At 41.3% G+C, this 14667-nt stretch overlaps 1 protein-coding gene across 1 annotated transcript in view; it reads left to right on the top strand.

The window, feature by feature from the left end:
* The first annotated feature begins 336 nt into the window (after positions 1–336).
* Positions 337–14667, top strand: part of LOC139385864 (KAT8 regulatory NSL complex subunit 1-like) — a 90072-nt gene continuing 75741 nt past the window's right edge. The window contains 4 exon segments of the mRNA XM_071131141.1: positions 337–571; positions 705–856; positions 1106–1351; positions 1445–1577. Coding sequence (XP_070987242.1) covers positions 337–571; positions 705–856; positions 1106–1351; positions 1445–1577 — 766 coding nt within the window.

Genomic DNA, 14667 nt, shown 5'->3' with positions numbered 1-14667 from the left:
GCTAGAAGGGAATTCTAGAACCTGCATTATTTCCCTATAATTTACGTTATAATTCAATAGCTATAAAGTTAATTCTGACATGTTCAATGTTTGAGCTGCCTTTGAATGCAAAAGAGGAATTGAAAACATCATTAATTTGAACTAGTTTAAAAAAATCTTGCATGAAATGTGACTTTTAGTGCTTTTGGTTCGTTTGTAACAAATTGAACTTGTTCTACGTCCAGAGTACATCTGCAACGTTTCCTGGGATTTGTCAACTTTTACTGCTGCTTTATCCGGAGCTACAGCACCTTGGCTTCCCACCTGTCTGCACTCATTGTTCCCAAGGTTTCGTTCATGTGGTTCCGAGCTGGTGACCGGGTGTTCCGGGATCTCAAACACCTCTTCACCACAGCTCCCATCTTGGTTAATCCTGACCCGTCCCACCAGTTCGTGGTGGAAGCCAATGCTTCGGATGTCAGAGTGGGGGCTGTCCTGTCCCAGCGGTCTGCCTTGGACCTCAAGTTACATCCCTGCACCTTCTTCTCCCACTCCCTCAAAACCACGGAGAGGAACTACGATGTGGGAAATCGTGAGCTTTTCGCAGTGAAGATAGCGTTGGAGGAGTATAGGCACTGGCTGGAGGTGGCGGACCATCCGTTCATTGTGTGGACCGACCACAAGAACCTGGAATATCTCCGCACTGCCAAGTGCCTCAATTCCAGGCAAGCTAGGTGGGCCCAAGCTTGCCTGGTTCAACTTCTCCCTCTCATACCATCCGGGATCCAAGAATGTCAAGCCGGATGCGTTGTCACGCCGCTATAACCCCACAGCTACTTCCCCGGAACCTGAGACCATCCTACCCAACTCGTGCCTGGTGACAGCACTCAGCTGGGGAATAGGGAAGTAGGTTCGTAAGGCAGAGAGTTCCCAGCCAAACCCTGGGATAACCGGCTGCTCGTTCCTGATGCAGTCCGCTCCTCGGTCCTGGAGTGGGTTCACTCCTACAGGCTTGCCTGCCACCCGGGCTCCCGTCGGACCATGGCTTTGTGCAACAACGCTTTTGGTGGCCTACCATGGTTCTGACGTCTCCGTATTCGTCGCCGCTTGCACGGTCTGTGCACAGAACAAGACTCCTTGGCAAGCTCTGGCTGGTCTCCTCCAACCTCTGCCTGTCCATCACTGTCCCTGGTCTCACATCTCCCTGGACTTTGTCATGGGCCTTCCCCTGTCTGATGGCAACACCGCCATCCTGACCATGGTGGATCGGTTTTCCAAAGCCGCCCACTTCATTCCTCTCCCCTCTGGCAAAGAGACGGCCCAGCTCATGGTGCACCACGTCTTCCAGATCCATGGCCTACCATTAGACATGGTCTCTGACCAGGGTCCTCAGTTCTAGTTCTGGAAGGCGTTCTGCACCCTCATTGGGTCGTTGGCCAGCCTGTCCTCCGGTTTCCACCCCCAGTCCAACAGCCAGTCGGAGCGAATCAACCAGGACATAAAGACTACTCTGCGCTGCCTGGTCTCTGCCAACCCCTCCACCTGGAGCCAGCGGATTGCCACCCGACCCGGCTCCCCGGAATCATTTCGGGCAGAAGGTATGGCTGTCCATTCGGGATCTTCCCCTCCAGGTGGAATCCCGCAAACTTGCCCTCCGATTAATCAGCCCTTTTCCCATCTCCAAATTCATTAGCCCCTTTGATGTTTGTCATATGTTGCCCGGTACCCTCCGTATACATCCCACCTTTCATGTGTCCAGAGTTAAACCCCTGTCACACAGCCCTTTATTTCCTAGTCCTTCCCGGTTTTGATCCTTCTGCGTGCCCTGACCCTGTCTGCCATTCTATACCTTGCCCCACCTCACTGGATTATTGAGCCCTGACCCTGAGACTGCCTGCCATTCTGGACCCTTTGCTTTTTCTCTAGATTACTGACCCCTGCCTGCCTTTGACCTGTCATTTGCCTGCCCTATATTATAAATAAACTTTTGTTTCTTCAACACTGTCTGCATTTGGGTCATACCTGAAACGTGATAGCTTTTGGTTCATTTGTAAAAAAGCGTGACTGACTTTCCTTTGTGTGCTCAATAAATAAACAATATAGAACAGAGTAGGTTGTTGCCTGTATTTTCATTGTTGGCTTCAGACAACCAATTGATCTTAGGGACGTGGAGAACTATACAGTAGATCTAATCCAAAAGGCACCTGAACCGGTATTTATTTCTTCAATTAACATTAAAAATTCCCTTCAATCTCGAATGTCATATCACTGGCCAGGACATATCACACAAACATTTAACACATTTTCTTTATTAGTTGAATGTTTTTGATATTATTTTTGTCTTCACCAGTGTTATGATAACTGGCGTACCATACACCCCCGCAGTGCGGGGTGGCCACACAAGGTCTTGGGGTCCCCTGGAGTTCAGGGCACACCCCCAGATAGCAAACTCCCTGGGAAGGAAGGACGCCTGTATAGTTACTTGGTGCATTGATACACCATCCAAATTGTAATTAAAAACTTTACCACGCTCAAAGGTATATTCAATGCCTGCTTTTTTTTTTACCCATCTACCAATAGGTGCCCTTTGCGAGATATTGGAAAACCTCCCTGGGCTGGGTTTCCTAAGATCATCGTAATTCCATTGAAACTAAGTGGACGAAAGATGAGACTATTTGGAATTGGCCATATGGAATGTTCTCTTTTAGCCTCAAAAACTTGGCTAGACCACAAACCCAAGGGCTCTTTTGAATGCAACCAGTGCAACCATTGCACAGAAAAAGTATTTTGTTGACACAGCTTCTAAATGTCAAGCGTTTTGTTAAATGCAAATCCATTCCTGTCATCTACAGATTGGAATGTCCACAGTGCAGGGTGTTCTACATTGGACGGACAAAGAGAAGCCTTCATGACCGCTTAGCGGAACACAAGTACGCCATACGGGCAGGCAATGAATTTGATCTTCAATTAGAAAAGGGGACCGTCTTAAACAGCTAAACCAAAGGGAAACTACAGGCCACTAAATACCCTGATTTAAATGAAGATATGAATTTCTCACCTTTCCTGCAGGGTCGTGATAGGTCCATTTGCTGTCATCTAGTGGACATTTTGCTCTATTGCCCTCAGCAATGTTTAGACTGTTGTTGTCCATGTATGCTGTGTTCTCGTGTACTATGGAATAGATGGCTGTCCTATTCTTTGCACTTTGCCCAGCATATTTAAGGTTATAACTACCTTTCTAGGCGTTCTGATGCTTCTAGCTTTGACCTGATTTTGTTTATAACATATCGACAGTATTTAACTTTTTAATGTGTATAGTATTTCTTACTATTTGTTGTCCAATGAATTATGTAACCACTCCCTCTTCGGGTGGCACAGCGGTCTAAGGCACTGCATCTCAGTGCTAGAAGCATCACTAAAGACACCCTGGTTCAAATCCAGGCTGTATCACAGCTGGCCATGATTGGGAGTCCCATAGGCGGTGCACAATTGGCCCAGCGTTGTCCGGGTTTGGCCGGTGTAGGCCGTCATTGTCCGGGTTTGGCCGGTGTAGGCCGTCATTGTAAATACAAATTTGTTCTTAACTGACTTTAATATGAAAAAAATCAGGGCTGATTGGAAAAATCTGTTCAAAAGAGGACATTGTATGATCATTTCTTTGTTCTCCCTGACGAAGGCCATGCAGACAGAACACTTCAGAGTTTTAAAACCTTGTTTCCATTGAACATGCCATACAAATAAAGGCATTTTAATTAATTATATGAAGAGTGCCTTGGTCCTCCTTTCTTTTTGATCTTCTATTCTATATTCAATTTCTGTAAAAAATTAATCACAACATTTAATAATAGATGAATATCTTACATTTTCCTTATGCCAAACCATATATGAGAATCAGAGCATACAAAATGTAATTTGATACATATCAGGATGAATTTCCATGGACATTATATTGGGTCAAATGACATTCCTTAGACCTATGATGAATTATTCATTACAGCTAATTAAGTTTAGTTCCAAAGGTCATTTTTGAAGCTTCTGTATTGCAATAGTCTATACACTATAGAAATACAATGGATTTTACACAGCATACTACGATTCCCAGAGTGTATTTCAACTCCCAGGGTGCAATGCTCCGCCCAGGGCTGCTGGCTAGCTAGTGGCTACTGCTAGCAAGCCCAGACAATTGGGAAGTAGTCTAAATATATTGCTGTCATAGCTAAGTTATGATTGTATTTCATATAACTTTTGGTTTGTAATGCTCAAATGAATGTCATGCTGAATATCTGTTCATGTCACTGTCATTAAAAAATCATTTGAATTGAATTGCTAGTAGAATAACGTTACAATGCAAACGTCATGTGTAAAATTGTTTTTTATGTAGTTTTGTAACGCATCCTCCTTTCCACTGCCCTGATTTGTCTAAAAGTGCTCAGACTGACGTCAGAATTAGACGTTCTTTGATGTTTCTCAAACATAACATTTAGAAGTTGTTCCAAACATCAAATCTCAAAGTGTATAAGTTTAGGCATTAACTGTGAATGGCTAAGGTAAGGGTTAAGGTTTGGAATTGGATTAAAGAGGCATTATATAACTTTTCGGCAACCCGACCGAATTCACATGCATTTATGAGTTATAGATCTCTTAATTGAAAGCAAGTTCAAGACGCGGTAGATCTGTTCTATTTGAGCTATTTCTATCTTTCCTTTTCTTAAGTTTAGTTTTTTCTTGACAATATTTTTGGTTATGGAAAAGATATTTCACAGCTGATTAGATGGGACAATGATTCTCTACACTATAATTGCTTGTTTTGTCACATAAACTGAAATTATGCGAACTATTCAAATTTTTGCAAACAGGAAATGGCGGAGCGATTTCTGCATAGTGCACCTTCAAAACAAATTCTCTAAAACATGCAACCTTTGGAACCAGAGGCAGATGCTTACAGTTGAAGTCGGAAGTTTACTTACACCTTTCACCAAATACATTTAAATTCAGTTGTTTTTACAATTCCTGACATTTAATCCTAGTGAAAATGAGCTGTCTTAGGATAGTTAGGATCACCACTTTATTTTAAGAATGTGAAATGTCAGAATAATAGTAGAGAGAATTATTTATTTCAGCTTTTATTTCTTTCATCACATTCCCAGTGGGTCAGAAGTGTACATATGTTCAATTAGTATTTGGTAGCATTGCCTTTAAATAGTTTAACTTGTGTCAAACGTTTCGGGTAGCCTTCCACAAGCTTCCCACAATAAGTTGGGTGAATTTTGGCCCATTCCTCCTGACAGAGCTGGTGTAACTGAGTCAGGTTTGCAGGCCTTCATGCTCACACACGCTTTTTCAGTTCTGCCCACAAATTTTCTATAGGATTGAGGTCAGGGCTTTGTGCTGGCCACTCCAATACCTTAACTTTGTTGTCCTTAAGCCATTTTGCCACAACTTTGGAAGTATACTTGGGGTCATTGTCCATTTGGAAGACCCATTTGCGACCAAGCTTTAACTTCCTGACTGATGTCTCGAGATGTTGCTTCAATATATCCACAAAATTATCCTTTCTCATGAAAGTGCACCAGTCCTTCCTGCAGCAAACCACTCCCACAACATGATGCTGCCACCCCCGTGCTTCACGGTTGGGATTGTGTTCTTCAGCTTGCAAGCCTTCCCCTTTTTCCTCCAAACATAATGATGGTCATTGTGGCCAAACAGATCTATTTTTGTTTCATCAGACCAGAGGACATTTCTCCAAAAAGTATGATTTTTGTCCCCATGTACAGTTGCAAACCATAGTCTGGCTTTTTCATGGCGGTTTTGGAGCAGTGGCTTCTTCCTTGCTGAGCGGAAGAACCAGATTTGTCAACAAGATGTAGGTGTGGAGGTAAGATGTGTTTGTTACAAGAAGCCATGCTGTCAGCATTTTCTCTCTTCTCTCCCTTGCTCTCAAAGGTGGGTGTGTCAGCTGCATGTGCAAATAGCCTGGCTAGCTTACTACTGCCCCGTTGAAAAGATTCAGACCAATTACTAGATAGACTCAATCTTCTCAATCAGTATGACGGAAAACAAATTTGACAGAAGTACGGAAAGTAACCAAATGTATATAATCAAAAAAGTACTAAAGTTTCAGTATACTGTAACATTAGCTAATGGGCTCCGGTCACTCCTGCATCTACCCTGCCCAGCGGGAACCCTTCCATCATTAGCAACTACTCATTTGATTTTATGTCAAAAGCAATAATCCATTTAATTATAAAAGTTACCATGTATTCATAATATGTTGCCCTAGTCAACTAAATAAAGCCTTGCTCAACAGAATAATGTCATAACTTGATAGAATGAATAAAATAAAATCACATTTTATTGGTCGCAAACACATATTTCTGAAATGTTATTGCGGGTGTAGCGAAATGCCTGTGTTCCTAGCTCCAGCAATGCAGTAATATCTAACAATTCACAACAATACACACAGATCTAAAATTAAAAGATTGCAATTAAGATATATATATATATACATATTAGGACGAGCAATGTTGGAATATAAATATATCAGAGTATAAATATTTATATGTGATTTGATGTATAGACATTATAGACATTATGGACAGTATATGGATGTGGATAGAGCTTTTAGTATATCGGTGGAATACTTAGGATATAATAGTATATATACAGCAATAGTTGAATAGGATGGCATTAAATAGAATACAGCAGTGGAGGCTCCTCAGAGGTGGAAGGGGGGGGACCATCCTCAGTGATATTTCATAAAAATGTATAGTGTGAAACATTCAATAAGTTATCCTTTTAGATATGCTAAATATATTCATATGTCAACAAATAATTGATAAAAATACACTGTTTTGCAATGAAGGTCTACAGTAACTTCACTAACAGCACTAACAGTAACAGCACTGTCTGGGCTAGCATCATGGTGTAGCCAGAGGACAGCTAGCTTCCGTCCTCCTCTGGCTACATTGACTTCAATACAAAACCTAGGAGGCTCGTAGGCCTCACCCCCTTCCATAGACATACATGGTAATTATGACTACGTCCGGAGGACGTCCTCCAACCAATGAAAACTTTTGCAGTATAAATTGACATCCAATCATAGAATTAGGATCAGATAATTAACCTGGTGTGTTGTATTGGGATTGTGCCAAAGAGCATTATGGGGGTTCAATGTGTTGAAAAGCTTGGTGACATTGTCTGATAGAGATTAAGACTGAGTCTAGATTTTTGGGGGATATTATTCAATTAAAATTATTTATTTCTAATTACAGGAGATGGAGGAGGTACAGTATATTGTACATTGTTTTCTTGGTTTTAGAACAGTATTTTTGTGTCCAGTTAATGCAATTTATTTAAATTTGCCTTACCAACTTCAGTAGCTAGTGCCATGTCTTTGCAATCATTAAAAGTGAAGACAGTTATTTTATCAAATCAATTCTCTGTAATTATTATTACGTGATTAAACTAATCAAGTAAATGTGATTAACTAGGTAGTAGGGAAACAAAGGAAAATCTTCAGTTATAATTTTACTAATATAACTCTTCAGATATTCTAATATCTGATCAATTAGTCTTCTAATTAATGAATTATTCTTTACCTCACGTTAGTCTCATTCCAAATGTCGTCAACTGTTGGTTATCTGCACCAACCCAGCCTTTACTATGAATCATCCATTCACCAATTGGTTTAATCATTTATTTACAAACTAACTAAATAATCACTAAGTAATAACTGAAAAAACAAACAGTAGATATGGTTACAAGGAAATGATAGGGGAGGTTCCCTAGTGGGCTAAGCCGATATGACGGCTTGGTGGACAAAGGGAAGTGGGTGTGGACTGAGAATATGCGGGAAAGACAAAAGGAATCACTACACAGTTGCTAATTGTATTAATTGAAATGCTAATCCTTTGCACATGAACGCTCACTCATTCGGGAATAATTTCAATCAATATATATTTACGCCCAGTGTGTCGTCGTGATTTCCGTTGGAATCCGGTCCATCTGCGGAGAGTCAGTTCATCAGCGTCTCTCTCTCTCTGCTTCCCTGAAGAACAGTCCTTTCTGGTTAGGATGGATACTTCAGAGTACCATTCAAAAATGTTCTCATGGAATAGATTTTTCGGTGGTTGTCGGTATTTGCAATCCCAGGTTTACATCATTTCTAGTAGCTGCAGACTAGTAATTAGTATCTAGGATTTGCTTTTATTCTGTTTGGATCGATTGTCTCAGAGGGTAACCATTTCCCACCTTGTAGCCAATGCTCCACGTGGTATGGTTAGGAATTAAAAAACCATTGCAACCTCAGTGTCCACCGAGGTACATGTGGTCTGAAGAGGATTTCCTCAGGAGGGGTTTTTATTCGTAACAATAGAAAAGCTTGGTTTCATGAAGCCAGATCATGTCTGTACTCACGGGGGCGGGCCAATGACTTAGTTGACCTCTCTTGGGTAGGGGGCAGTATTTTCACCTCCGGATGAAAAGTGTGCCCAAAGTAAACTGCCTGTTACTCAGGCCCAAAAGCTAGGATATGCATATAATTGTTAGATTTGGATAGAAAACATTCTAAAGTTTCTAAAATTGTTACAGTAATGTATGTGTGTATAACATAATTGATATAGCAGGTGAAACCCCGAGGACAAACCATCCAGGGGAAAAAAATAGAGGTCATGGGATTTTCCAATTGTTTTTTATGTGATACCCTTATTATTATGAACCTGGTTGCAGTTCCTATGACTTCCACTAGATGTCAACAGTCTTTAGACATTTTTCAATGTTTTTCTTTTGAGAAATGGACTCTACTGTTTTGGTGCGTTGTTTTTATCCGGTGTTAGAAACAGTTTATTCCGTCTTAAATTTGATCGATTATTTACGTTTTAGGGTACCTGAGTTTGGATTAGGAACGTTGTTTGAAATGTTTGGACCAAGTTTACAGGTCATTTATTAGATACTTTGTAGGCATGTTGGGCGAGTTGAAACCGGTGTATTTCTCAATCAAACGTGCCAAATAAATTGACATTATTGGGACATAAAGAAGGACATTATCGAACAAAATAACCATTTGTGATGTTTCAGGGACATTTTGGAATGCCAACAGAAGAAGATCTTCAAAGGTAAGGCATTAATTATATCGCTATTTCTGACTTTTGTGGCGCACCTGCCTGGTTGAAATATGATTTTTATGTGTTTGTAGGTGGGGCGCCGTCCTCAGATAATCGCATGGTTTGCATTCGCCGTAAAGCCTTTTTGAAATCTGACACAGCGGCTAGATTAACAAGAAGTTAAGCTTTATTTTGATGTATAACACATATATTTTCAAGATTGTCAAATATTTGAATTGGGTATTTTTGAATTTCGCGCTCTGCAATTTCACCAGATGTTGGCCAGGTGGGAAGCTACTGTCCAACCTGCCCATAAGAAGTTAAACATTAAAGGGATTACATCATTTCACTAATAGTTTTGTCTTTACTCGTTCGTTTTATACAAGATTTAGATGCAAACCTCATAATTGAGAATTGTACACATTCAGAGATGTAGTTATGTGTGTTTCCTGTCCTCTCTGATGGCACCAAATGAAACACATACCCACCCCTTAAGTGTCCACGGACCATTCCCACCTTCTCACAAGTGGACATTTTGTTTCAAATTCCCATTTTGGGGATTTAGGAGTTCGCCATGTGAAATCTTTTGTTCTTTCTGTGTTTCTCTTTCTGCATGGCCAGGGGGAGAGAGTCTCCGCCAGGAATTTACGACCTGAGATAACAGAACCTGGGTGTAGGAAAGAGAGAGAGAAAGAGAAGGGGAAGCCCCGATCTATACCCAGAAAGGGCCACGTCATGACACTAGCTAGCCACCAGAGTGAGTCTGAAGATTTCTCCGGCAGAATGGTAGAATGGCCAACGCTGCCGAAAATGTTGTGGACTTTTTGTTGAAGAACCCCTTTCATTCTCTGTGGTACACGTAATAGGTGCAAATTAAAAGCGAGGGTCGACCTCTGCCTGAGATCAGTTTCATGAAGAAGGATGAAAAGGTGAAGGCTTTCAATACCAACTGGTATCAAAAGTATAGCTGGTTAACAGGGAGCCTTTCATCAAGCCGCCTGTATTGCTGGCCTTGCCTGCTTTTTGGAAAGCCTTGGTCGAAAAGTGGGTACAGTGACCTGAAGAACATCGATTGTTCAACATCGATCGTTCAACAAAAGCAGGGAGCATATGAATGCCCACATCAAATTCAAGCTTCTGGGTATTCAAACTGCCCAACTCAATGAGAAAGTAAGAAGAAACAGGGATGTTATCAAGCTGTTTATCAACACCACTGCATTTTTGGGCATGCAATAATTTGCTTTTAGAGGGCACGATGAGATGGAAAGTTCCACCAACAAGGGAAACTACAAGGAGCTTGCAGAGTTAATTGCACGTTACGATGCTTTACTTGCTGAACATACGGAACTTTCTGTCTTTTCTGGGATGTCGACAAACAATTCTTAATGATATGATAGCTTCGCATCATCCATGTAAAGTTAGATTGAAGAGAGATTGACGCAGCGCATTTTTTCTTGTGCGCTCAAGTAGACTTTCCACTTTCTTCAGGTATTTATTTAGCAAGATGATAACACATAATCACTCCGGACAGACAAAAGCAAAAACTCATGACGTTAATGTTGCAGCACCTAAACATTAAAAATCTGACATGCTGTATGGGATAGAAACGAGGCTATTTTTCAGTCTGTAGGCTATTAAGAAAGCAGCTGCTTATAGCCTATGCGCCCTGTCCATCTGGTCAGGGTAAACCAATTGGTAACGTTATGTATTTATAGTTCATTTGAGTGTCAGGAGAAAATGTGATCAAATTTAGTTCATATTCAAAATTGGGCTGGCTAGGCTGCTTATACGTTTTTAATCCATAATGATTAACTGGAATGAATGAATGAATCAACATAATAGTGATGACCGATGTGAGTAAATGTTTTGTAAGCACTACAGTTGCATAAGCCTGCATGATGAAAACATGTTGAAAGCAAGCTCAGCCCTGTGAGTTATATTGCCTATCAGTTGTTGTCTATGTGTCTGGGTAGAGGAAATCCCCCTCCTAATCTAGTCTAAATATAATTTATATGAACAAATATAAGGTAGCTGCAGTTTGACAAGGTTTTTCTCAGGAGTTTTATAAACCATGTGATCTGATTAGGAAAAACTGGTCCAATCATATCCCATATAAAACCTTTTTACAACTGATTAAATACGATCATACCTTATAGGGTCCAGAGTTTTCCTAGTTAGGTTAACATATGAGGAAAAATTCCAGGCCCTGGGTGTAAAAATTGCCCCACTGCTCTGGGACCTATTGTGACACCAGTCTGCTTGCAGTTGCCAGTTATCGTCAGGTATGTGGATGATCACGGCTTTATTCAGGAACGTTTCTTGGGATACTTTGATGTTTCAAGTGGGCGAGATGCGTAGTCTGTGTTAGACTTTAATAATTTTGAGATGTCTGAGTTTAACTTCATAAAGCAACTCTTTGTCAAACCTACGATGGTGCAGCTGTAATGGAATGTATCTGCCATTTGTATTTACAGCTAAGTTCCCTGTTCCCTGATTAATTACTCCTGACATGAACTGAAGCTTCATCTCATGTGCCCACTAATCCACTGGCACATTGAATGTTTCCCCTCCAAGCACTGTGAGAACCCCTATCAATTTTCTCTCATTACTGTATGTAGAGTCAATCACATACACAAACACAATCACATTATTACACATCAATGATTTTACTCCTTGCTTGGACTAGCTAATTTTATTGCCAGCAGCAATCACTGCTGGCTTACTTCTGAAGCTCCCATCCAGTCCCTGGATGGGAGACCAGCTGCTGCTGGCAGTGGTGTTGGAGGGCCAGTAGGAGGCACTCTTTCCTCTAGTCTAAAGAATCCCCCAGGGCGGTGATTGGAGACAATGCCCTGTGTGGGGGGATGTTAAATGGGTGTCTTGACTCTCTGAGGTCATTAAAGATCCCATGGCACTTATTGTAAGAGTAGGGAGGTTAACCCCAATGTCCTGGCTTAATTCCCAATCTGACCCTCAAACCATCACAGTCACGTAATAATCCCCAGTTTACAATTGGCTCATTCACCCTGTAACTATTCCTCAGGGTTTTGCTGTAAATGAGAATGTGTTCTCAGTCAACTTACCTGGTAAAATAACAGATAAAAATAAAAACCCATTATTTGCTCTTTTGTCTAACTGTGTAGTATTGTGTTATTGTTTTTTGTCTTCTCAGCCAATTCCTGTCCTGCACTTGTCAAGCCTCTGAACACCTCAACTCATGCCTCATACCCTCATTCAATCACTGCTGTGATCCCTTTCCAACGCTGTGTAAGTAGCCCTCTCATTCCCATTTCCCATAATATTGTACAGTACTATAAATGTCTTTATTAAATGCTTTAGGTTAAAATAATTAGCTTTTTCCAATTTTTGAAACACACTTTGTCGTCTCCTTGCATTCCGTGCCTATATCGTGGGTCTTCCATCCTCCTCAATTATTCAAGACAGCAGCTTCCACTGCTATGAATATATTCAAACAGTGCCTCCAGTTAGCTGATTTGCAGAAATGGTCCTTGAGTTGCCTCTCCTCCCACAGACACGTTTGCGTAAAACCCCTGTTTCATTGTTCATTCCTCCCACTGCCGTTGGATAGGCTTATTATTTACTTTCACTTGGCCACTGTAACATACGATTAGCCTACAGGTTAGGGCACTCAATATAGTGGGCCGCTATAGGTTTATAACGGGCTGCAGCGGCAACTCGTCATTCAGGGCAGGTGGGGCAGAGCCCGAGCCTAGCTTGGTGCTTTCTGTGGTGGTGGGGCTGCCAGCGGACAATAAAAATCTACGGGAAGAGCTCAAAAACTCAAGCCCCTTGGGAGCTGCCATAAAGTTACATTAGAAGTGTCTATCCAAGGAGGCTCAAAGTCATTGGCCACAGATAAAATTATGTCAAATCACATTATATCTATCGTAGCTTTGATTGGACTGAACATATCAACATCATACTTTGAAAATCTTAAACTAGACAAGCAGTCATCATCATGAATCAAGTCGACATTCTACTGGCAAATCCTTTTCAATCCTTGTCATATGAAGAGAAATTATAGATAAAACATATCGGTGCTCATCGGCCATTGGACATAAACATTACACAACAAGTTGGAAATCGCAAATTCAACAAGGAATCAGTGGCTAACTGCAAGCGTTGAAAAGCAATCACTAGTCCAATTTTCGGTGAAGTGGGTATGTGGTCCAAGTCTGGGTTTAAGGGTCTCTTTTCCAAGGTTAAAAGGCTAAATATTGACATGCAATACCATGTGTCACGCTGAATGACGCTGGCGAGACGAAGCAGGTACGGGGAGTAAAACATTTCATTATAACGGACAGAGACTAGACAGGAACAGCGTCAGAAACTAATTCAAAAGACATAAACAATACAATGCAGCAGCGGAGATCAGAGCAGGGATCTGACAAATATAGGGGAGGAAATGACAGGTGATAAGTGAGTTCAGGTGAGTCCAATAACGCTGAAGCGCGTGACGAGGGAGGACAGGTGTGAGTGATGTTGGCAGGAGCGTGTGATGAAGGGTAATCTGGCGCCCTCAAGCGTCAGGGGAAGGGAGGAGCGGGAGCAGACGTGACACCATGGGCCAGAAAAGGTTGAATACAGCACGAGTGATGGAGTTGTTTACATCTTTGTTCATTTACCGTCAAAATGTTTTGATTCATTGTGGACGGGCTCGCTGTTTGAAAAGGGAAACTCTTTTGACGCAGTTATTACGTCAGCTCGAGGAAAGGGAATAAGACAGCTGGCTCTTTCAACACTGGGCGCAGGACAGAGGAGGTCAGAACTGTGGCACGGGTTGATTTGGATCAAATTAGGTTGGTAAAAGAGGTGAGTTTGTGTTTTGCATTGTCGTGAGTTTTCTTAGTGTCAATTGCTCAACAATATAGGCTAAGCTAATGTTGGTACAAGCATGTAAAGACAATAATGGAGCTATAATGGTTTGTTTAGGATATAATTCACCTAAAAGGTTGAATACATTGGCCATGCTCTCAATCCAGCATGACTTCTGCTGCATTCAAAACAACTGGAAACTTGGAACTGGGAAATCTCAGACTTCAGTGAGTTCAACTGGGAACTAGCTCCGACTGGGAAAATACATTTTGAACGGTCATTCAACTCGGAATACCAAGTCGGGTATTTGAGCATCTTTCTAGAGCTCCAACCTGAAGATCACTGTCGTCATGATTCGACCATGTTTTCTTCCGAGATCCCAGTTGTCATGAAAGCACCATCAATCCAGAGAATGCCAGACTTTGATGACGAAGTTTGATGGCAAAATTTGCCCCCTCGTCACCTTCCGGTTCAAGTGAGCACAACAAGGTGAGTCCAAAAATATCTTGTATGCTGCTGTATAAATTATGTAATATGCCAGAGAAATAAATACTTATTTTCCACCATAATTTGCAAGTAAATTAATTAAAAATCCTACAATGTGATATTCTGGATTCTTTTTCTCATTTTGTCTGTCATAGTTGAAGTGTACCTATGATGAAAATTACAGGCCTCTCTCATCTTTTTAAGTGGGAGAACTTGCACAATTGGTGGCTGACTAAATACTTTTATGCCCCACTGTATGTATGTA

Source organism: Oncorhynchus clarkii, chromosome 3 (genome assembly GCF_045791955.1).
Source record: "Oncorhynchus clarkii lewisi isolate Uvic-CL-2024 chromosome 3, UVic_Ocla_1.0, whole genome shotgun sequence".
Taxonomy (NCBI): domain Eukaryota; kingdom Metazoa; phylum Chordata; class Actinopteri; order Salmoniformes; family Salmonidae; genus Oncorhynchus; species Oncorhynchus clarkii.
The sequence above is the reverse complement of the archived record's forward strand: the minus strand, read 5'-3'. Positions and strand labels throughout refer to the sequence as shown.